General features: G+C 40.9%; 1 protein-coding gene across 3 annotated transcripts in view; it reads left to right on the forward strand.

Moving 5' to 3' along the window:
• The window catches only part of SPATA9 (spermatogenesis associated 9), a 60,529-nt gene that overhangs the window by 8,852 nt on the left and 27,990 nt on the right, over positions 1-23,687 (forward strand). For 2 of the 3 annotated variants that reach the window (XM_080925789.1, XM_080925788.1), the window contains 2 exons: positions 2,410-3,296; positions 10,634-10,699. In XM_080925789.1, the coding sequence (XP_080781915.1) occupies positions 10,666-10,699 (34 nt within the window). In that variant the 5' untranslated portion in view covers positions 2,410-3,296; positions 10,634-10,665. The remainder of the gene's footprint in view (positions 1-2,409; positions 3,297-10,633; positions 10,700-23,687) is intronic. The other variant, XM_080925790.1, reaches the window with a different exon arrangement.

Below are 23,687 nucleotides of genomic sequence, written 5' to 3' on the forward strand. Positions count from 1 at the left end.
AAAAAAATGAAAAAAATCTTTTTCATTGTGAAACACTACACACACACAAGAAAAGTGTAGAAAATGCCTGTGTATAATTTAGCACATGATTTAAAAATTAAACATCTAAAAACTTTTAGGTTACAGTGAGAGCACAATCAGGGTTTACCCTGGGCTGCAAACACATACACCACACCACACACACCACACACATACATACCACATACCACATACCACACACACACACACACAAACCATACACACCACACACACATAGACACTACACCATACACACATACCACACCACACACACCACACCACACACACATACACTACACACACATACACACACACCACACCACATGCACATACACACATATATATAACACACACACCACACCACACATACCACACATACACTACACATACACAGGCATACCACACAACATACACCATACCACACACATACACATCACACACACATACATACCACACACATACCACACACACACCACACACACGTCACCCAACACATACCCAACACACAGACCACACTACACACATACCGCATACACACCATATACACCCCACACATCACACCACACACATACCACACACACACTACACACACATACACACACACCACACCACATGCACATACACACATATATATAACACACACACCACACCACACACATACACACCACACACACCACACCACACCACACACACACACACACACACACACACACACACACACACACACACACATACACACAATGACTCCTTCACAGTGACTGAGAGAATAAAAAACTTGAAGTTGTAGTGACTGTTTACTTCTCCTTTAGTGTATCTTGGCTACCTTCCATCTGGTCCTTCAGTGATGTATGAGTGCTCACACCACACATACTCTACACTTGCTCATTGCTATTGTAAAGTTCAGCCTCTGAGCCTGAGCTGAGCTTTATACCTCTCCCATTGCTAAGGAGCAGCAACTAAGATATTTGTGATCAATTACCTCTGCTCCTGCAGGGGGATGTGTAGATTACTCATAACTTTCACCTACTCTAAACAAACTTGTCAGGACCATTTGTTTTCTTTAAATACATATTTTGGAGTCTGGAAAATCACACAGGCTGTGTAAGTCCAGCTTTGGTAGGTAGTACCCAGCTGATTTCAAACACTTTTATCAACTCCTTAGAGCGTGAGGCATGAAAATTCTCCTGCTTCTTTACTTAAATATATCTAAGTATATACTTAAAATATACTTAAGTATATGCTGAAATCATATATTGTATGTCTGGAACTACATTGTGAACTTCAGAAATAATGATTTAATTTTCACAACCCCTGGAGTAGGATCAATTACTGTTTAATTTGCAGGGGGAAAAAAACCACACTAGGGCACAGAGTAACTCATCCAAGCAGTACATGAATGAGCTGAGATTCCAACTTGGGTGATAGGCACAGAGCCTTACACAGGATGCTGAGTGTCTGGGACACTTTCCTTCACTACTGAAAGTTTATTTACTTTATGTTTATCTTATGTATATGGGTGCTTTGCCCATCTGTATGTTGTGCATCATTTGCTTGCCTGGAGTCCACAGAGACTAGAGGACATGAATTTCTACTATGCATCCTCCCCCAGCAAATACATTAACAATAAAAAATGGAAGTGTGTAGCCCCTTGTGACTGGTCTGCTGGAGCACACGAGCAACATTAGACAAGATGGAGCTGTGAGCCAGAATGTTTGTTCAATAGCTGATGGAGAGGAAAACTAAACTACTCAGCTAGCTGAAAAGCTGCTACTCATTGGAAGCACACATCTGTGAAAGCTGTTCTCAGAGCACCTTCAGGTAAATGGAAGGCTAGTCAGACATCAGCATTATTGTATCACAGTGTAAACCAAGAACTAAAACCACCCAGACACGCTCAGTTGCTCTTCCTGTAAGGCTTTAAGAATTACATGTTAAAGAAACATGTTCTGTATCAATGTGTGTGTGCGTGCACATATACATGTATGTACACAGTTACCTACTTCTATTTCTGAGACGAGGTCTCATATACTCCAGGTTGGCCTCAAACCCACTACATAGCTGAGAATGACTTTGAACTCCTCACTCTCCTCCACCTTCCAAATGCTAAGATTATAGGCATGCACCACCACACCCAGTTTATATGGTTCTGGGGATCAAACCCAGGGCTTTATATGTACTAATTAAGCACAGTACCACCCGAGCTACAACCACATTCCTGTATTAGTAAGCTTTATTTAAAACATCATTTTATCTCCCCCATTTAATCTTTTCTCTTTCAGCATGGTTTACAGCATTCATGATGTCCGGACTGTAATGTATGCATGCTTAAAATTCCACTCTTGTGGAATGCTCAGTCAAAAGTCTTGGAACTTACTAGCTCTCATGTTCTAGAGGCAAGCACAAAGAGACACATAATGAAGCTACGCCTTCCCAGAAGCTGACCAGAGGACTGAGCCTGGCAACCCAGGCGGAAAAAAAAAAGCTGAGAAACAGAAGAACATAGAAGGAGAGAAGCTAACAGATAAACTACAGATCTGGCCTAGAATTTCAGCTGGTGGGGGAGAAATGCATTCATATTGTTTTAATTAGTCCAATGGGAGATAACATTTGTAAATGTACACAAAATCAAGAATTAGTCACCCAACCACCCAATAGGAGTCTGCTAGTACTTCACTGGGAACAGTAAATTCAGACATTCGCCTTGAAACCATTTGGTCAGACGTAAGGAACATTGACTTTCCTCATTCAATATCATGTGTGAGCCTATAATAGTGATCACACGGTGAGCCTGCAGTAGTGAGCACATGGTAATGCCACAGTAGTGATCACACGGTGACCCTATAGGAGTGCCCTATGCAGCACTTTGTTTCTGTGTTATGGGTTTCTTCCAAATGGTAAGACTTTCACTTTCAACTGCATGGTCTGTGGAAGCCCTGGGAGAATACAACGCTCACATGGATGTCCGGTCCCCAACTTCTTTAGAAAAGATCTTGCAGACTTGTGCCTTTCTTTCCAAACATCTGTTACCTATCTACGTCTGGCACAGTGGCTAGTTGTGTTTTTCAAAGACTGTTCTACTTCAGTTAAAAATATTAAATAAATAACAAGACATATGTTTCTTTGAATTAGGACTCCCTGCATTTTTCAAAGTGTTGAACTTCAAAGAAACCTGGCAGTGTGGACTTTAAGATACCTGCTCTTCTATTTAGCAATTGGAAAGCTGAAAACCCTCCCCTATTATAAAATATTATCCCAGGGATGTGTCTAAATAAGTACAGGTATGATGCAGTTCATTTATTCATAATATCTTGGGAAGTTTTTAATTTGAACCTGTGCAGAAATATGAGGTGTTGTCTTCAAATGATATAAAACGTTGCTGTTGAGACTTCTTTGAGAAGTTGAATGCAGTAGAAATAAAATATTTTCACCCTCACTACCTCTGGCTGTCACAGTGACTACACTAACCACTGGTGACATTTTTTTAATTAGATACTCTCTGTATTCCCTTCCCCCACCCTACTACCATCCCCCCTCCCCCTACCTTTCCTGGACCAAAGGCCTCTTCTCACATTGATGCCAAACACTGCTATTCTTTGCTGCATATGCAACAGGAGCCATAGGTCTCCCCATGTGTGCTCAGTGGTTGGTGTTTTAGTCCCTGGAAGTTGTGTGGAAGGTTTGTCAGGTTAATGATGTTGTTCTTCCTAAGAGGTTGCAAACCCTTTCAAGTTCCTTCAGTCCTTTCTTTAGCTCCTTCATTGGGATCCCCATGTTAAGTCCGATGGTTAGCTGCAAGCATCCTTAGCTGTGTCTGTATAACTCTGGCAGAGCCTCTGAGGAGGCATTCATATCTGACTCCTGCCAGTAAGCACTTCTTCACATCAGCAATAGTGCTTGGGTTTGGTGGCTGCATATGGGGTGGATACCCAAGTGAGGCAGCCTCTGAATGATCTTGTCTTCAGTCCCTGTTCCTCTATTTGACCTTGTATTTCCTCCCACGAGTGTTTTGTTCTCCCTTCTAAGAAGGTCTGAGGCATCCATTTTGGCCTTCCTTTTTGAGCTTCATATGAAAGGTTTTTGGGTATCCAGAGCTTTCTGGGGCTAGTATCCACTTATCAGTCGCTGCATACCATGTGTGTTCTTTTGTGACTGGGTTACCTCACTCAGCATGATAGTCTCTAGTTTTATCCATTTGCCTGGGAATTTTATAAAGTCATTGTTTTTAATAGCTGAATAGTACTCCATTGTGTGAATGTACCATACTTTCTTGACATTTCTAATGGCAGGTTCTCTCAGCACTGGCTGTTCTGGAGTCTCCCTTAAGCTTTCTGTTCAGGGAACTCTGATCTCGCGTTCCCAGGTATTACAGGAGCCGGGAGACTATGGTTTGAGCTGTTCTCTTCCTCTCACTCACTGTCACAGCCCCATTCACCTGACCCCCTCTGTCCTGACACAATACTGCTGAGACTTAGTTTTCTCAGTTTGTGCTTTATTCTCCCCATTTCTGAGTGAACAATCCTTCCTGTTAACAACTGTATTTTACAGTGACTAGCCATCGAAACATCTTTACAGCTCCTAGCTGATTCCACTAAATATTTAGTTGACAGGCATTTCAAAGCCTTAGCTAGACTCGATAGGGGTTCAGGAGTTCAGTGACAACCTGGCTACATAGGGGAAACTAAGGCCAAGCTAGGCTATGAGAGAGCCTGCATCCATAAAGAAAATGAAAGCAAAACAAAATACACCAAAAAGCCAGGAGTGTGCCTTAATGACTCGTTAGCTTCATTTTTGCACAGTGTGTTGTTTTCTTTGATGAGACCCTCTGGCTTGTTCTTAATGATATTGGCCTTTTCTTCTTTAAACCTCCCTTAAAATCTTTAGAGTGCTTGATTCTTGAATGAAAGACATACATACCAGCTAATTTTGATATACCTTGACCAGCTCAATGGTTGGGCTGTTCTAAACCTCCACACAGCTAGCAAACACTTCCCTCCGATATTTCTGAGTTAACATCTTTTAAAATCTGTATTTCATATCTGCTAACCCAGACACAATGGGGGAGTGGCCCCTAGGGACACTTTCCCGGATTCCTATGGTGGCATAGCTTTGTCTGCTCTCTTGTCTTCCTCATCATGGTGATTCTCTTCTTACTCTCTCCCTGGTCCCTTGTCCACACAATCTAAAAGTTCCATATCTGTCTTCCTGCCCAGGGGCAGGGACCCTCAGGTCTGGAAGCACAGCTTTTGAGAGCCAAATTAAGACAAAGCATTAGAGCCAATTCCCAACACCTGAAAGATGGTCTGATGGTTAAGTGCACTGGTTGCTGTACCAGACGACTCAGGTTCAATTTCCAGTACCCCCATGGCATCCAACAGCTGACTGTGGCTCTAATTTTGGGGGTAGATGAGGGAATCTAGTTACCTCTTCTGGTCTCGATGGGCATTGCATCCACATGAGGTATAGACATAGATATACAGGCAAAACACACAAATAAAAATTTTAATTTTTAAAACGTAAAAAAACTGAATACACATTTTAAGCATTAAGCTTGAATTTTGGTATTGCCTTTTATTGCTATTTTCTCATCAGACATCTGTATTTGGATAGTCTTTTACCCCCAAGATATACAGCTTTTTCCCCTTAAGGTAGATCCCTCCTCAAAAGGAAACGCTCCAGGTCCCACAGGTCTCTCTGCTGCTCATGCTAAGGAAGGGCTTCTTAGAGGTCCTTCTTCAAGACATTCTGTGTTACATATGTTCCTGCCTCTTCTAGGACCATGTTTTGATCTGTGTTGAAAGATAACAGACCCTTTTTTCTGTGAATCGAGCACTAAGTACCGACAGCCAAGGAATGTGCTTCTGATCCCACTAGCATGCAGAGATTTTGAAACTTTTCCTTAGATGCATCCTACATCGGATCCCTGAGTAAATTCTCCAACACTTCACTCCCGAACCTAGGCCACAACAGAAACAGCGTGCCACAAGCACAAACATATTTTGTGGTTTCTTAAATTTTTTTTTGCCTTTGAATCACAAAACACCCTTACTCAATGTGAAGATGGGGCTGGAGAGATGGCTCGGTAGTTAAGAGTGCTGACTGCTCTTGGAGAGGAGCCAAGTTTAGTTCCCAGGACCTGTACATTGCTCACAAATACCTGTAGCTCCAAGGATACAGGGGGTCTGCCTTTGCATGTAATAATTAAAAACCAATCAATCCACGCTAGGCACCGGCTGACTGTCTCAGTCTGTTTCCAGCTCAGTACATAGCCGAGGATCGAGACTGCCTGTTTCCCCTTGCCAAGGGCTCTCCCACCAGCGCTCGCTCTGCCTCTCCAGAGCTCCAAGATAGCTTGGTCCCCACCGGCAGCTATGAGTGTACTCTTGGAAGCCGGTACTCTGCTTGTTTCCTGGAGCTCAGTCCTTGCCCAATCTTCCCATCCCCAAGTCTGGCTGAATTCCGCCTCATCTAAGTTCTTTTCCCTCTGGCTCTCCTTGAGTAGCTTCGGAATGGAAAATACCAGACAGTCTTAGTTTAGAATAAACAGATAACACAATCGCTGGGCACGAAATTCATCATCCTAAACTCATCAATCATTCTCTGTTTGAAATCTTCTGGTGGTGAATCCTGGTAGATTTCGCCACCAAATCGAACAGTCCCCAGACGACTTCTTGACTAGCTCCCTCCTTTCTGTCCAAAAGGAAGTGCCCTCCTCCTGTGTTCCCTCTTCCTCTCTCTACTCTGAAGGCCCGCCTCCTCCTCGCCCAGTGATTGGCTCCTTGTCATCCTTATTATTCAATTAATTAGGGAAGAATTCTGCTAACTTCTGGAAACTCTTCTGGCCCTCTGTGAGTACCAGGCACATCAGTGGTGCACATACATACACATAGGCAAACAGTTATACACATGAAATACAAACAAATAACATCTTTTCCAGGCAAGATGGTAAACACCTTTAATCTTAACACGAGGGAGGCATATATAAATAGACCTCTATAGGTTCAAGGCCCGTCTCACTTACATAGAGAGTAGTTATAGGACAGCCAGAGTTACATATTAAGATATTATCTCAAACAAACAACTGAATAAAATGAGCATTAGACTGCTGGCATATGCATTTAAAGGTGTGTTTACCATGTGCTCTGTTTCATGGACTTTAGTTTGCTACAATGGAATCTGGCAAATTGTAAGGAGATCTGTTGAATTCTGGGGAGCCAGAAACACTTTTGTATCAGGTGAAATCTAGCAAGAAATGGTATTTCTGTTGAACTTGCTAGTAAGTATCTAATTTTTTTTTTGTGGGTGAACTATATCAAAAGAATCGTCAGTAATTGCTGTCAGAATATTTGTCCCGTTGGGGGAAAGTGTCTTTCACAGATGTTACCTAACTTTAGAGTTGCAAAAATGTCTACGCTAAGCAGTAAGGTACACAGAAACATAGAACCCTGGTATAACTCAGGAGAGCTAAGTGGAGTTTACCTTGCCTCCTGCTGTGTCAGTAAGCATTTTAGTCTTTACTAGAGGTAGCCTTAGTCTGTCCCCTCTCCTCACAACAGTTAGGGATTATCTAGAGCAGAGCACTGGTTCCCTACCTTCCTACTGCTGTGACCCTTTGATACGGTCCCTCATGTTGTGGTGACCCCCAACTGTAAAATTATTTTCATTGCTACTTCATAGCTGTGATGTTTCTACTGTTATGACTCTCATATGCAAAGTATTTGATATGTGACCACCAAAGGGTCTCAATCCACAGGTTAAACAAACACTGGTCTAGAGTGACTGACTGCATCCCTGACTGTTTTCTGACTGACTGCATCCCTGACTGTTTTCTAGAGTGACTGACTGCATCCCTGACTGTTTTCTAGAGTGACTGACTGCATCCCTGACTGTTTTCTAGAGTGACTGACCACATCCCTGACTCTGTTTTCTGGAGTGACTGACTACATCCCTGATACTGTTTTCTAGAGTGACTGACCACATCCTGGACTCTAGGCTTAGGAGGCATTTCAAGGCCAGTGTATTTTATCATTGCTTGAGGCTCTAATACTCTAATTACTCACTTCTTTTATATTATCTCTGATTACAACAATATTTTGCTAATGATCCCTTTCATGGTCTCCAGGATTTTTATTGCAGAAAGTCATATTGATTTAAATGAAGTTTCTGTTCTAAGCAATCGGGCTAGAAATGTCATAGGAAGAAGCCACCTGGGTTGATGGGCTGACAAGATGATAGGGTAACAGGGTGACTGACAGGTGACAGGGTGACTGACAGAGTGATTGGGTGGCAGGGTGACTGGGTGACTGATAGGGTGACAGAGTGACAGGGTGACAGGGTGACTGACAGGGTGACAGAGTGGCAGGGTGACAGTGTGATGCAATGGTGTCTGCTCAGCTAACTCACTTTTCCGAAAGCTCATTACTTTGTGTTGCAAGTTCACAAACTATTTTTATAAAGAAACCCCAAATTGCTCACAGTAGGAGGCAGAGGGCATTGTGTGAACTGTAATCCCTATCATAACAGTCATAGAGAGATCAAGTTCTATGCATCCAACATTTCTCCTCCCATATTACTGCCTTCAGCTAAGCAAACATTGTTAAGTGCCCACAGCACTTGTTAGATTGATGATTCGGTATACATTGTGTCTTACAACACCTTAACTATATTTGTAGCATCACTGACTTTACAAAAAAGAACTTTATTCAGAGCAAATTGCCTTAGGCCAATGTTTGCCTTGAACAATTTTCTGAAAGTTGTCTCTCCTGAATTTTGTCAGACTGCACTCTCTGCCTGACAGCTTTAGATAAGATAGTTTCCAGTAGTCATGGTCAGAATTCACTCTCTGGGTCTTTCAAGGAACCCATACCTCTCCAGATAGATACACAGATGATCATATGCAAGGTGCTTGTTTTCTATTAGATGGTCACCAACACTGCCCATAATTTTGTTTGGGCCAGATGGAGAAATCAGACCGTTCTCTATTCTTCTGATTCACCACATACTTCCCACTTCTCTCCTATTGCCCTCAGCTGTCATTCACACCCCCCAGTCATCAACATACCCCACAGCATACGGTGTTCCCTAAATGCCCAGCATCTGCCTCTCTTTTTCAGTCCACAGTTCAGCAATCTCCATGCCCACTTTAATTCCCTTCCCACATCTTAGCTCCTTAATTTTCACCCCCCCTCTACTTTATCCATACACAACCAGACCTCAGACACTATCACCATCTGCAACAGCTCTGCACCTGTAATGTCCATTGTCTTAGTAAGCTGTGATGCTCTGTTTGAGCCAAGAAAATGAGTAAAGAGATGAGATTGCCTACCCTCCCTTCAGACCCAAGAGTGTTTACCTAATATGTTCTCCAAGCCCCCTTGCTGGGGCTGGGCTGCAACACCATCCTTTAGCCTGTGAGAAGGAAAAAGGCAGAGCTAAAAGTAACATAGTAGTGAACATACCACTTCCTTGAGAACAGAGGGGAGTGAACTGAGTTTTTAAATTATATTTGAGTGAAAACATGTGTCCTTGAACACAGATGGGATGTAGATGACTTGAAGGCTCCTTTCCAAGGCAAAAGCCTCATCTACTGCCATCCCATGACTAAAAATACACATGGTGGGAAGGTCTATTTTCAAGCCTCACCCAGGAGTAGCCATTCTGCCTGGAAAGCTCTAAGCAGACCAGAGACTCCAGCTGATGACTTAAGTTTTGAGTTTTTCCAGACAGCTTTGGACAGATGATGTCAGTGATCTGGTGCTCTGCTGTTTGCTGCTTTATTCTTGGATGCTTGCTTGCTATACCCTTAATAAACTTGCTTGTTCAAAATCAAAAGCACAATCTGGAGGGCCTGTCTCTGAATGGACATTTAAGATTATATTCATCATTCACGTACTACCTGCTCACATTCTCACAAGATGTCTGAATTCTGGGCCTTGTTTTTCTCCCTGTCGTGGTTAGCCTTTGTTCTTATCTCCTTCTCTGTGCACCATTTGTCACATCCTCACAGTCCCTCTTTTTTTCCTTCTCTCCTTCCCATTCTCATCTAAACCAGGATCCATGCCGGTGTCTGACTTTTCATATCTGGGTTATAAAGCATTGCTCTGAATCTTAGTTACTTTTCTGTTGCAGTGAGAAGGCCCCATGACCAAAACAACTTATAAAGAAAAGTTAGTGGGGGGTTAGTCCCAGAGGGTTAAAGTCCACGATCATCACGGCAGCAGGCAGGCAGGCACAGCACTGGCACATTTCTGACCCACAAGCATAAGTGTGTATGTGGGGGTTTGGGTAGGAAATGGCCTAAGCTTTTGAAAATTCAAAGCTCATCTCTAGTGACACACACCACACTATCTAATCCTTCCCAAACATACCCAACAACTGGGGACCATGTATTCAAATATATAAGCCTATTTGGGCCATTCTCATTCAAACACCCACAGTGCAAAAAAAAAAAGAAAACCTCATAATTTGTGTTCATTGATGGCATGGTCCTTAACTTTATCGTCACGTGGTAGTGACCTTGTAATCAAAGTTAAGCATTTGCTCTCATATGTAGAACAGACTTCTCCTTTTCCAATATCTAACTTAGATATTTCTTTATTCTCTTCCATATTCTGTGCAGCAGAACAGGTGGAAGAATCTGAGGATTCTTCGATGCCTCTCCATCACCAAGCCAGCAAATTTACAGGTAGGTACCTACACTCTTTCCTCCTACGACAGTCACAATGCAATATGAATCCTCCTGTAGGTTATGTGAAAGTCCTCTGAATGTCTATATGAAAAAGGTTGGCCCAAGCTCTTATTAGTACAATATAGATAGTATTAGGAGGTACTGTGGATCTTTGAGGTGGGAATCTTAAGAAAACAGTTTCCCTCTAGAAAGAACAAGACTGGTGCACAGAGACTGTGGCAGCAAGTACAAGATGCTATCCAGATAGGATCCCAGCGTCAAGAGGGAGGAGGAGACACGGGCTCCCAGCCCGAACCAAGAAGCCATGTGCAATTGCTATCCGTTAGCAAAGGAACATTAGCTTTCTTCACTCAGGTCTCGCCTGCTTTATTAATCACACCTTAGGTCAGACCCCACACTCAGGAGTAGTTGACAACACAACCTAACACAATGATATTTTGAACTTTTCTGTCTCATTCTGCTTTGCTTGGGCTTTTGTTGTTGTTGTTCTTGTTGTTGTATTGGTCTTTTTCTTGTATATTTTGGTTTCCTCTCTCTCTCTCTCTCTCTCTCTCTCTCTCTCTCTCTCTCTCTCTCTCTCTCTCCCTTTCTCTCCTTTCTTCCCCCACCCCCAGTGTGTGTGCGTGTGTGTGTGTGTGTGTGTATGTGTGTGTGTGTGTGAGAGATGTTTCTTATTTTTTTATTTTCTATTGTTTTTGTTTTCATTTGTTCGATTTTTAAAGAGAGAGGTGTGGAGTTGGTTTAGTGGGAAGATCTCAGGTAACTGGATAGAGAGGAAAACTATGGTTGGACTATGTTTTGTTTTCAATAAAAAAGTAGAAAAGAAAAGAGGTAGGAATCTATCTATGTGACAGTCTTAGGTATTTGGGAACATGCTCTCAAAGGCCATTTTTAAAGCCCGACCTCTCAGATTATCTCTGTTTCAGGCTTATGGTATGACTAAATGCTTTGGAATGCTCTTCCACTGAGCCCACTTGCTATTCTTACCAGAGGCTAAATAAAGTAATATCTACTGACTTGGGATTTTAGATGCCTGAAAACAGTGAGTTAACTGTATACATCATCAGTACCACCTTTATTTTCTACATATCCTGTGTCTGATTGTATTGTAATACAAAGCTGGCTAGTACAAATCTCTTATCTTCTGATATATCACTTGATCTGAGGGTGCTGTGTGCTTTCCTTTTTGTGGGTGGAGGAACTGCATGCTATGTTCTTTTCTCCTGTACAGTTAACATTTACCTCTCAGCTCCACCCTTCAGCATGTCAGCATCTGATGCTATGGATTGAGATACAAATGCTCCTCAAAGGTTCATGTCCTATGTCTTGGGGTGATGGCCTCTTCTTCCCATATTTGCTCCTATTATGGTTGATGCCATTTTTCATCTACCACAGGGTCCTCACCAGAGTTCAGTTAGTGCTGGTACATTGTCCTTAAATCATTAGCACTGTATGCTGACTGTTAGTCGGGGTTCTGTAGAAGAACAGAACCAATAGAATGAATATATATTAAAAGAGGCTTTCTTAGATGAACTTACACCACATAGTCTAGGTAGTCCAACAATGATAATCTTTACAGTGGAGAAGCCATGAACCCACTAGGGGTTTAGTTCACAAGGCTGACACTCACAAGTCCCAATACAGCACTGTCTTAGTCAGGGTTTCTATTCCTGCACAAAACATCATGACCAAGAAGCAAGTTGGGGAGGAAAGGGTTTATTCAGCTTACAATTTCCACCTGGCTGTTCATCACCAAAGTCAGAACTGGAACTCAAGCAGATCAGGAAGCAGGAACTGATGTAGAGGCCATGAAGGGATGTTACTTACTGGCTGGCTTCCCTTGGCTTGCTCAGTTTGTTTTCTTATAGAACCCAGATCTACCAGCCCAGGGATGGCACCACCCACAATGGACTGGGCCCTTCCACCTTGATCACTAGTTGAGAAAATGCCTTACAGCTGCATCTCAAGGAAGCATTTTCTCAACTGAGGCTCCTTTCTCTGTAATAACTCCAGTTTGTGTCAAGTTGACACAAAACCAGTCAGTACGGGCACCGAAGGCCTAGAAAATTCCTGAGGAGCTAGCTACTCATCTTTGCCTCATGTGAGAAGGCCTAAGAAGCTGTGTTCCGATGTTAGTAAAGGATGGCAGAGCTGACATCAGACATCAACAGCAGGAACATAGATGAACTTACCAGCAGGGGGATGACAAGCAGGAGATATCAAAAGCTTTCCCCTCAGACTTCCTTGTACGCAGGTTGGAACAAAAGGGGCTCCCCACACTTAAAATAGGTTCCATTTTAATCCACCCCATTAAGAAACTTCTTCACAGGTGTCTCCAAGGCCTTGTCTCGTGTGTTAATTCTAGAGCCTGTCAAGCTGATAGACTCTCTACTGACTGTCACACTAACTTTCTTTTTTTAAAGTATTTACCCTGCCTTAAGTACTCGGTTATAGTCACAAAAAGCCAAGTAACCCACCAGGTCTCTAGTTATTATTCTTTCCCTTCCTTTTTTTTTTTTGAGTAGAAACAACTTTAAATGCAAGAAAAACCAAAATGCCCTTCAGCTCACAGATATTTATTTCCTTCACTCACCAAGATGTGCACACTTTCCCTACCACATGTTTTCAGAATTTTAAATGTTCTCAGTGTCGAAAAACTTGCTCGCATGGGAAGGTGACTGCTCAACATTGTTTTTATCTATAAAATTATATGTAGTTTAATGAATAATTACTGTGCCTATCATTCAGATCAAAGAAATAACTATTCTCTACATCCCTCCTAAATGGACTTTTACTGGTGACCACCATCCCGAAGTCATGATAATAGTCAGGTTTCTTCGAAAGTTCAGATCTATCTTTGTTCCTCCCACTTCTATGCCCCACCTTGTTCTGCATGCTGGGAGTTTAGGTTTACAGGACTCTTCTGTACCTGCTTTGGCCTGGACTTCCAGTGAATTCAGTTGATGTAGACTCAGAAAGAACTGAATAAAACAAGAAACTTTCTGTCCCTGATTACCTTCCTGAAAGAGTCTCCAGAGGTCAGGTGATTGACTTTGTCATGAACCCATACAATTAGGGAGTTCCCATATCTAAGTGTATGAAGTCGAGAAAAAGACCGTTTAAAGAAACCTGGGCCATAAAACTGAAGACTTGGAGAACTCAAAGACCACAAAGTAGCATAGCAGGAAATGGCACACAGGCAGACATGGTGCTGCAGAGGAGGTGAGAGTTCTCCATCTGGATCTGCAGGCAGGGAGCCACTGAGTCTGGCTTCTGATAAGCTCAAAGTAGGCCACCATGACTGGCACATTTCTTTCAAGGTCACACCTCCACAAGGCTACACCTACTCATCCTTTCAAATAACCTGTGAGCCTATTGTGGCCATTTTCATTCAAACTACCACATTCCACTCCCTGGTCCCCAAAGGCTTACAGCCACATCACAATGCAAAAAGCATTCAGTCCAACATTTAAATGTCTCCATAGTCTATCACAGTCTCAACACAAGTCCACAGTTCAAAGTCTCTAATATTTATGATAATTGCTTAACTTTAACCTACAATCAAAATGAAAAAGCAGATTACTTTCTTCAACATAAAATGGCATAGGACATAAATTACCATTCCAAAGAAAAGAAAAGTGAATGAGGAAATATTGCACCAAAGTAAGACTGAAAACCAGCTGGACAGACCCTAAACTTTGTGTATCCATGTCTGATGTCAAGGCACTCTTCAGATCTCAAACCCCTTTCAGCTTTGTTGACTGAAACATACTTCTTTATCTTAGACTGATTCCGCACTGGTCTACAGTTTTCTTTGGCAGGTATACCATGGCTCTGGAATCTCCAAAAGTTCTAAAGTTGGGTTCTCCAAGAAAACCCAAACTTCATTGTAGGTTGATGTCTACATGCAGGTGAGGGCTAGCACTAGTTAGGTCAAAGCAATACACAATTGGAAGGTAGAGAGTGGGACAGGGACAAAGTTTTTGGCAAGGTGGAAAAGAAGGAGAAAGCGGGAGATTCAAGATGGAGACAGCAGAGGAGGGTGGTTCAGATCAAGGTGAACTAGATCGATTTTATCTTGTCTAGGTGGGCAGTTTATATCTTAATTAATTGGCAGTGAACTTATTGTTTAGATGTATTGTAGGTTGAGAATTTAACATATTAATCTGTTTGATGTTATTGATTACTTGGGGGAGATTAGTCTTTAGTCATTTAGGCCTTTGATTGATTGAGACCCACTCATATCTAGGGAAGTAAACTGCTTTACTCAAATTCCACCAATTTAAATGTTAATCTCATCCAAAAGGTGCCTTCATAGAAACACCCAGACTAATATTTGACCAAATATATGAATTATTTAGGCAAATTGATACATAAAATTAATCACGGTGTGTGGGGCGCCGCCCTACATGCCATTGCAAGATGGCGCTGGTTTCCGTTAAGGAACAACGGTAAATAACCAGAGCATGCCCGCCTAAAGCCTAGCCACGCCCCTAGACCCGGGTGCTCGCTTCTGACATCACATCGCATGATTTGGCCCTAGCCCATCAGGAGGCGCCACATCCGAGGCGAGACAAAACCCCTATATAAGGGGAGGGTTTGGTGCACTCAGTGTCTCCGCTTTGTATAGCTTTGGCTCTCCCTCTCAAGAGTTATTAAAGCTTGCTACAGAAGGATCCTGTGTGTGCCGCGTCGTTCTTGCGGGCGAGACGACTTGCGTGGGACAACGGTGCAGGCCAAAAGCTAGTCAAGCTCTAGATTGTCCTGTCATGTTTCATGAGGATCTTGATAAGACTTGGTCCTGAATATGGATATCGTTGCCTCCTTAACTATGAAACTGAATTACTACATGAAAATTTAATGAGGATGTACTCTTGAGGAAAAGTCTCATACATATATGTGGGTAAAAGACACTATTGATAGTTTGAATGGTGGTTTCAGAGTTTCTGTTTAACTAAGACTGAGAAGAGAGGTTGCCCCTGTTTCCAACTTCTTTCTTTCTTTCTTTTTTTTAAAGGATTTATTTATTTTATTTATATGAGTACACTGTAGCTGTCTTCAGACACACCAGAAGAGGGCATCAGATCCCATTACAGATGGTTGTAAGCCATCACATGGTTGCTAGGAATTGAACTCACGACCTCTAGAAGAGCAGTCAGTGCTCTTCATCACTGAGCCATCCTGTCAGCCCTGTTTCCAGTATCTAAAACAAACATTAAACAGTAAAATTTAATTTGAGTATTAAAAGATAGAGCTAAGCTCGAGACAACTCAATTTACCAACTGGGTAGAAAGCAGAGGTTCTTCTTGAAGTTCCATGTCCCCTCAGGTTATAATGAATCTAGTTCTAGCCTTCTGGGGAAATTACACACTGATTTCCATTGTGACTATACCCATTTTTCACTCCCACCAACAGAGAGCTTTGTGAAACAAATAGACCATCAAGGTTCTACAACTCTTTAGTCTAAACAAAGGTCTAGGTTTTTTCCCAACCTTTTACTCTGAGACAGTGTCTGTCTTTGTCTCTGAGATGAGTTTCCTGTATGCAGCAAAATGCTGGGTTTTGTTTATCCAGTCTGATAGCCTATATCTTTTTATTGGGGAATTGAGTCCATTTATGTTAACAGATATTAAGGAATAGTGGTTGCTGTTTCCTGCTATTTTTGCTTTTGGAGGTAGAATTGTGCCTGTGTGTCTTTCTTCTTTTGGTTTTCTTACTTAGGTATTTTCTTGTTTTTACTAGGATGTAGTTTCCCTCCTTGTATTGGGTTTTTCCACCTATAATTCATTGTAGTGCTGGGTTTGTGGTCAGATATTGTGTAAATTTAGTGTTGTCTTGGAATATCTTGGTCTCTCCATCTATGATGATTGAGAGTATTGCTGGGTATAGCAGCTTGGGCTGGCACTTGTGCTCTCTTACGGTCTGCATGATGTCTATCCAGGCTCTTCTAGCTTCCATAGTCTCTGTTGAGAAGTCACATGTGATTCTGATTGGTCTGCCTTCATATGTTACATGACCTTTTTCCCTTACTGCTTTAAGTATTCTTTCTTTGCTTTGGGCACTTGGAGTTTTGACTATTATGTGTCGGGAGGAATTTCTTTTCTGGTCCAACCTATTTGGAGTTCTGAAGGCTTCTTTTATGTTCATGGTCATCTCATTCTTAAGGGTAGGAAAGTTTTCTTCTACGATTTTGTTGAAGATATTTACTGTGCCTCTTAGTTGATATTCTTCGCCCTCTTCTATTCCTATTATCCATCAAAATTCCAACCCAATTCTTCATAGACTTAGAAAGAGCAATGTGCAATTTCATCTGGAATAACAAAAGACCTAGAATAGCGAAATCCACCCTCAACAACAAGAAAACATCTGCGGGAATATCCCTGACCTCAAGCTATATTACAAGGCAATTGTGCTAAAAACTGCATGGTACTAGTACAGAGATAGGCACATGGATCAATGGAATAGAATAGAAGATCCAGAAATGAGCCCTCACATATATGGGCACCTGATTTTTGACAAAGGAGCTAAAAATATTCAATGGAGAAAGGACAGCCTATTCAACAAATGGTGTTGGTCCAACTGGCACACAGCATGCAGAAGAATGAAAATGGACCCTTTCTTATCTCCTTGTACAAAGCTCAAGTGCAAGTGGATCAAAGATCTCCACATTAAACCAGGTACACTGAAATTATTAGATGAGAAAGTAGGGAGAAACTTAGAACACATAGGCACAGGAGAATATTTCCTGAACAGAACACCAATGGCTCGTGCTCTAAGGTCAAATATCGACAAATGGGACTTAATGAGATTGCAAAGTTTCTGTAAGGCTAAGGACATTGTCAAGAAAACAAAACGGCAGCCAGCAGATTGGGAAAAGATCTTTACCAACCCCACATCTGATAGAGGCCTAATATCCAAGGTATACAAAGAACTCAAGAAACTAGACACCAGAGAATCAAACAACCCTATTAAAAATGGGGTACAGAGCTAAACAAAAAGTTCTCAATTGAGGAATATCGAATGGCTGAGAAACATCTAAGGAAGTGCTCGACATCATTAGCCATCAGGGAAATGCAAATCAAAACAACCCTGAGATTCCACCTCACACCAGTCAGAATGGCTAAGATAAAAAATTCAGATGACAGCAGATACTGGCGAGGATGTGGAGAAAGAGGAACACTTCACTGTTGGTGGGGTTTTAAACTGATACAACTACTCTGGAAATCAGTCTGGCGATTCCTCTGAAAATTGGACATAGTACTACCTGAAGACCTAGTTATTCCACTTCTGGGCATATACCCCAGAGAAGCTCCAACATACAACAAAGACACATACATGTACCACAATGTTCATAGCAGCCCTATTTATAATAGCCAGAAGCTAGAAAGAACCCAGATGTCCTTTAGTAGATGAATGGATACAAAAATTGTGGTATACTTACACAATGGAGTACTACTCAGCTATCAGAAACAATGACTTTATGAAATTCTTAAGAAAATGGATGCATCTAGAGAATATCATCCTGAGTGAAATAACCCAGACACAAAGAACAGACATAATATGCAGTCACTGATAATTGGATACTAACTCCAGAAAGCTCCAAACACCCCAGAAACAACTTACAGACTATATGAAGTTCAAGAAAAAAAGAAAAGAAAATGAAAAACCATTATGCTTAATCTTTACACACCAAGAAAACTTTGACTAATTCCAGGTTTCATCTTGTTTCACATGTACTTTATGCTCATTGTAACTAGTAAGATCTTAATGCACACTATCAAACCTTTCAAAAAACCAAGTACTGACAAAAATATATTTGTATACTTTTATGCAAAAATGCTTAAATATGTACATTTATCTTTGTTTTTAAAAATAAAGTTGTTCAATTTAAAAAAAAGAATAAAAAATGAAGAAGAAGAAAGTAATAAGGTCTAGGGACTTGAAGAACATCATCACTCAGGAGAAGAGGAATCTGCCTGAAGAGCAGAGGGATGGGGTGGCAGTGGGGATCTTTTTCAGCATCTAACAAGGGGCTAGTATTTACAAGATGCAAAAACTAAAACAACCCAATTAAAATTTGGGCAAAAAACTAAACAGAGTGTTCTCAAAAGAAGAAATACAAATAGCCAAGAAACAATTTTGTACAAAAAAATTTTCCCAACATTCTTAGCCCTCAGGGGAATGCAAATTAAAATGTTTGATATCACTCTAGTCAGAATGGCCATGACCAGTAAAATCAGTGATAAGAAGTACTGGATTAGAAGCTGGAATGGGAGTACTGTTGGTGGGAGTGAAAATGGGTGTAGCCACAATGGAAATCAGTGGGTAATTTCCTCTGAAAGCTGGAACTAGACTCACTATAACATTCAGCAGTACTACTCTGGGCACATTTCCAAAGAACTCTACCATGTCCTAAAGAGACACTTGCACGTCCATATCCATTGCTACTAGGTTCACAATAGTCAGAAAACGGCAACAGCCTAGATGCCCTCAACAGATGAATGGATAATGAAAATGTGGTTCATGCACACAACAGATTACTATTCAGCTCTTAAGAAAAATAAAATTGGCAGGTAAATGGCTGGAGCTGGAAATAATCATTCTTAATGAGGCCACTGAGACCCAGGAAAAAACTGCATGTTTTTTCTTGTATGTGGTTATTGGCTGCAAATCTTTAGATGTGTGTGTGTGTGTGTGTGTGTGTGTGTGTAAATTGGAGTACTCATAGAAGACAAAAAAAACTAGTAAGGGAACAGGCTTATATCACAGAAAGGGGGATAGATTTCAGACGGTGTGAGGAGGCAAAGAGGAGTGATGGAATAGAAGGGGCTCAATGGGAGGTCAGGAAAGAGGAGAGAGTATGGCAGATAATAACTAACACTCCGAACTCTGAGAATGCCATATCGAAATCCACTACCATAAAATCTTACATACACACACAAACACACACACAAACACACACACACACCATACACACACACACCATGCACACACAAACACACACACATACATGCACACCATACACACATCATGCACACCAGACACACACAAACACACACTCACACGATACACACATAAACACATACCATACACACAAACACACAAATGCACACCACACACACACCATACACACACACCAAACACACATACACACATGCAAACACACCATACACACACATATATATATACACACATGCACACACACACCATATAAACACAAACACACACTCACACATACACACACCAAACATACACACATACTCACACTATACACACACAAACACACACACACATTTCATTTCAAATACATTACTCTAGAGCAGGAAAACAATGTCTGCCCCAGACACCATATAGACCGTCAAGTTAAAAGCCTAATGTCAGACATGAGTTACTTCTTTTCAAGTTGTTGGTCAGTGAGATCATATAGGCCACTTTCCCAAACACTACAGCTATTGCCAACACTCTTGTTTGCTTACCTTCCAGAACTTCACAAGAGCCTATGGCTGAATCTACCACATACTGTGAGGTGTTCATCTCTAAATCTGCATCATACTCCTTCCTGCAAAATTCGGGGATCATTTTGGAAGAGGGGGCAGGAAGATTGTAAGAGCCAGAGGAAGTAGGTGTTGGCAGCAAATGGTATCCTTGAGCTATGACACTGTAGAAGTACACATGAACCCATAGTAGCTAGGACTGTGTGCACAAGACTTGTACAAATCAAGCCAGTTAAAAATTTCAGCATGCATGAGGGAGGGAATTCTAAAGTTCCACTCCTACGAGGAGATATTGGCAACTGAAGGCTGCTGGGGGAAGGAAGAAAAGTCAGTTTTCTTCAGAGGTGTAGTTCCTGAGAGGCTGCCCATGTTCCATGTAATTGTGCATGTACAGGCCACACAAATGGACTCAGTAGATTTGAGGAGAGAAAGGAAAAGGGGAGAGAGGGAAAAGGAAAGAGACAGAGGCTGAGAGACAGAGAGTATGAAATTGAGAAGAAAAAGTGTAGGTAGTATGTAAAGAACTGGAGGGTACATTTGATCTAAACACATTAAATAGCTGTGTGGATATTAAACAATATTTTTGAAATTACAAATGAAAATTATGATTTATTTTATTTCGCCATGCTAGGGGTAGAATCCGGGGCCTCACCAGTGGGGGGGGCATGTTCTTCCCCCAAGCCACTGTGTTTTAAACAACAAAACTAGTTGCTGGTGAAAGATTAATTTAATACAAATGATGTTTTACAACGAATGTTGAGGAAATAAATCAAGTATGTAATATAACAGAGCACAGTGATTAGTGTTCCACAGTGGGGGTTCTCAATCGAACAAAACAGGGTGATTGGGGCTGAACATGTTCAAAAGGCCTACATTTTTAGTCAGACAGCCATGGTCTTTATTTTCATTTTGCTCCCTGTAGCTGGGGAAGACAGGTCAAAGTCTAACACCTGTGCGCATCAGTAAGACTTGCCTCCAAGAGGGATCCTGGGACTGACCAGCAAGCAGTGTCCAGGATGTGCTCTACTTACTTTGAGATGGGATTCTTATTCTGACAAATTCGAACAAACCCACTCTAGAACTTCAGAAGGACTCAGATTCTCTATTAAAATTTTGACAATACCATAAAATGTAAGTATTTTTTCTTTACTATTATGTTTTAAATGTGCTAATTTTATTATGTCATGCCTTTTATCTTTTAGAAAGATGTGGGCCTCTTTCCTTTTTTCTTCTGCCTACTAAATCTATTGACTCAAGGCAAAAACTTGTTTCTAAGTTTTCTCTTAAGAGAAACATGCTATCATGATATAGAATTATTAGCATAATTGAAAGTAGTACAGCTACTAAAAAACTCTTAAGGGTTTAAATATATTTCATGAGATAGTATGAATGAGAATTTTTCCACTCCATAGGCCCATATATTTACATGTTTGCTTACCAGCTGATGAACTGTTTAGGAAGGATTAGGAGGTATGGCCTTGGTGGAGAAGATGGGCTTTCAAAAGCCCAAACCAGCCCCCCCCCCCCATCTCTCTGCCTGTTGCCTGATGAGGTAAAGTTCTGTTACTGCTTCATGCTCCATGCCTCTCTGTTTCCTACCATGATGGTTATGGGCTAATCCTCTAAAACTGTAAGCAAGGTCCCACGTAAATGCTTTCTTTTATTAGAGTTGCCTTGGCCATAATGTCACTTTAAGAAACAAAATATTAACTAAGATACTTCACTAGCTTTGTTCAGTAAAAGTTACATCATGGGACGATCAAGAAGGCTTAGTTGATAAAGATGCTTGTGGCTAAGCTAGGACCTGAGTTCTGTCTCTGGGACAAACAATGTGGAAAGAAAAATCTTCTGACCTATACACACAGTGTAGGATGCATGCCAAAAGACACACACACACACACACACACACACACACACACACACACCTATAAAACACAATACCACAAGTGCTTCAATCTGCTCTTTGTCTTTTCCTTGAGCATTACTGAATTAGAACTCTAGTTTTACCCTGGCCACCATGTGTTTTCATCAATGTGTAAAAGCATGCAATCTGTCAAACTATGAATATTACTATTGTTCAAAGTATGTAGCTCAGGCAAGCTTCACAAAATAGTACTTTCTCAGCCCCAAAATATTTATTTGCATTTATCTGACTCACGGGAATTTTTTAGCATACTTTCAAGCAAAAATAAGCTCTTACTATTTTTATGAAATTAATTACAGATTTTGGGGAGAGAACCTAGTTTACAAATACTTGGCAGCTGGCCCAGTATTATTTTCTCTCTACACAAGATGCTTCTTTGCCTGGCTCACAAGGGAGCATTATACATCTTGACTTAATTCAAGTGGAATGAAACTCATGGCTAAATGATGAATGCTGCCCAAACAACAATGTTTTGTTTAGTTATTAAAAGTAATGGGGACAACATTTTCATTAGAACACAGAAGTTACTTTTGTTAGCGCAGTTAGTAATAGATTTCTTCTCCTATAGCCTAAAGTTTGCAATACCTTTGAGGAAGCAGACTCCTGTAGTATGATGTTAAGATTTCTGAGCTTGCAGGAAGGTATTTACTACAACAAAACAAGGATTTCCTGTGCCTCCAAGGTCACTGGTCTGTTAAGGCAAAAGACTGACTAAACTCAAATACTGTTGCAGTCACCACGTTTCTACTGTATATCAAGACATTGAGGAACCTGGGAGTTATCATTCGGGAATCGTTGACCAACAGGGTTAGAAAGAGCTTTAAACATTACGAGTTTCATTGTTCTGATAACACTGGAAGTATTCAACATGAAATCAAAGTCTCAGAAAACTATGGATCATACATTCAGTTAAAGAATGGCTTTTGCTACAGTTAACTTTCGTAGTACGAAATAATACCAGTAAAATACAAAACATTTTAATAAGTTACATTTCAATAAGGTCTCTAATGGAACAAAATATATAAAGTGCACTGGAAAAAGAGTTTAGTTCTCTGAAAGGCAAACCAATGTTCTTTTATCAGTTAAGCTTCTAATAATATGCTAACAAGAAGCCAAGAAGCATTTTATGAGGTTGTAGTTGATATGGTAACAGTAATTTGTAATTAAATACAAATGTAAACATGTAAATGACTTGCAATACTATTTATGCTTTCAATAAAACTTAATGCATTTATATCTCATGATTTTTTTAAAAAATGTTCCTGTGGTATGGCTCCTCTATGAAACAATAATTGAATGAAAAAAATGATTTTGATGAATAAGGATGATAATACATGAGTCTAAATGTGTGACTGCATGGTATTGAATGACATACACATTCCCACATAAGTACACATAAACCTGCTTGGAATCTCAATGAACATAGTGGTTCATACCAAAGTCATGGTTCAGGATTTGCTGTTGTACTATGATTTATAAGATATTATTATTGGTAAAGAAACAAAAACAAAAACACCTTCGTCGAGGGTAATTAAGATCCTGGTTATTTTTGCAATTTCCTGTAGGT

The sequence above is a fragment of the Micromys minutus genome (assembly GCF_963924665.1).
Source record: "Micromys minutus genome assembly, chromosome: 11".
NCBI lineage: Eukaryota > Metazoa > Chordata > Mammalia > Rodentia > Muridae > Micromys > Micromys minutus.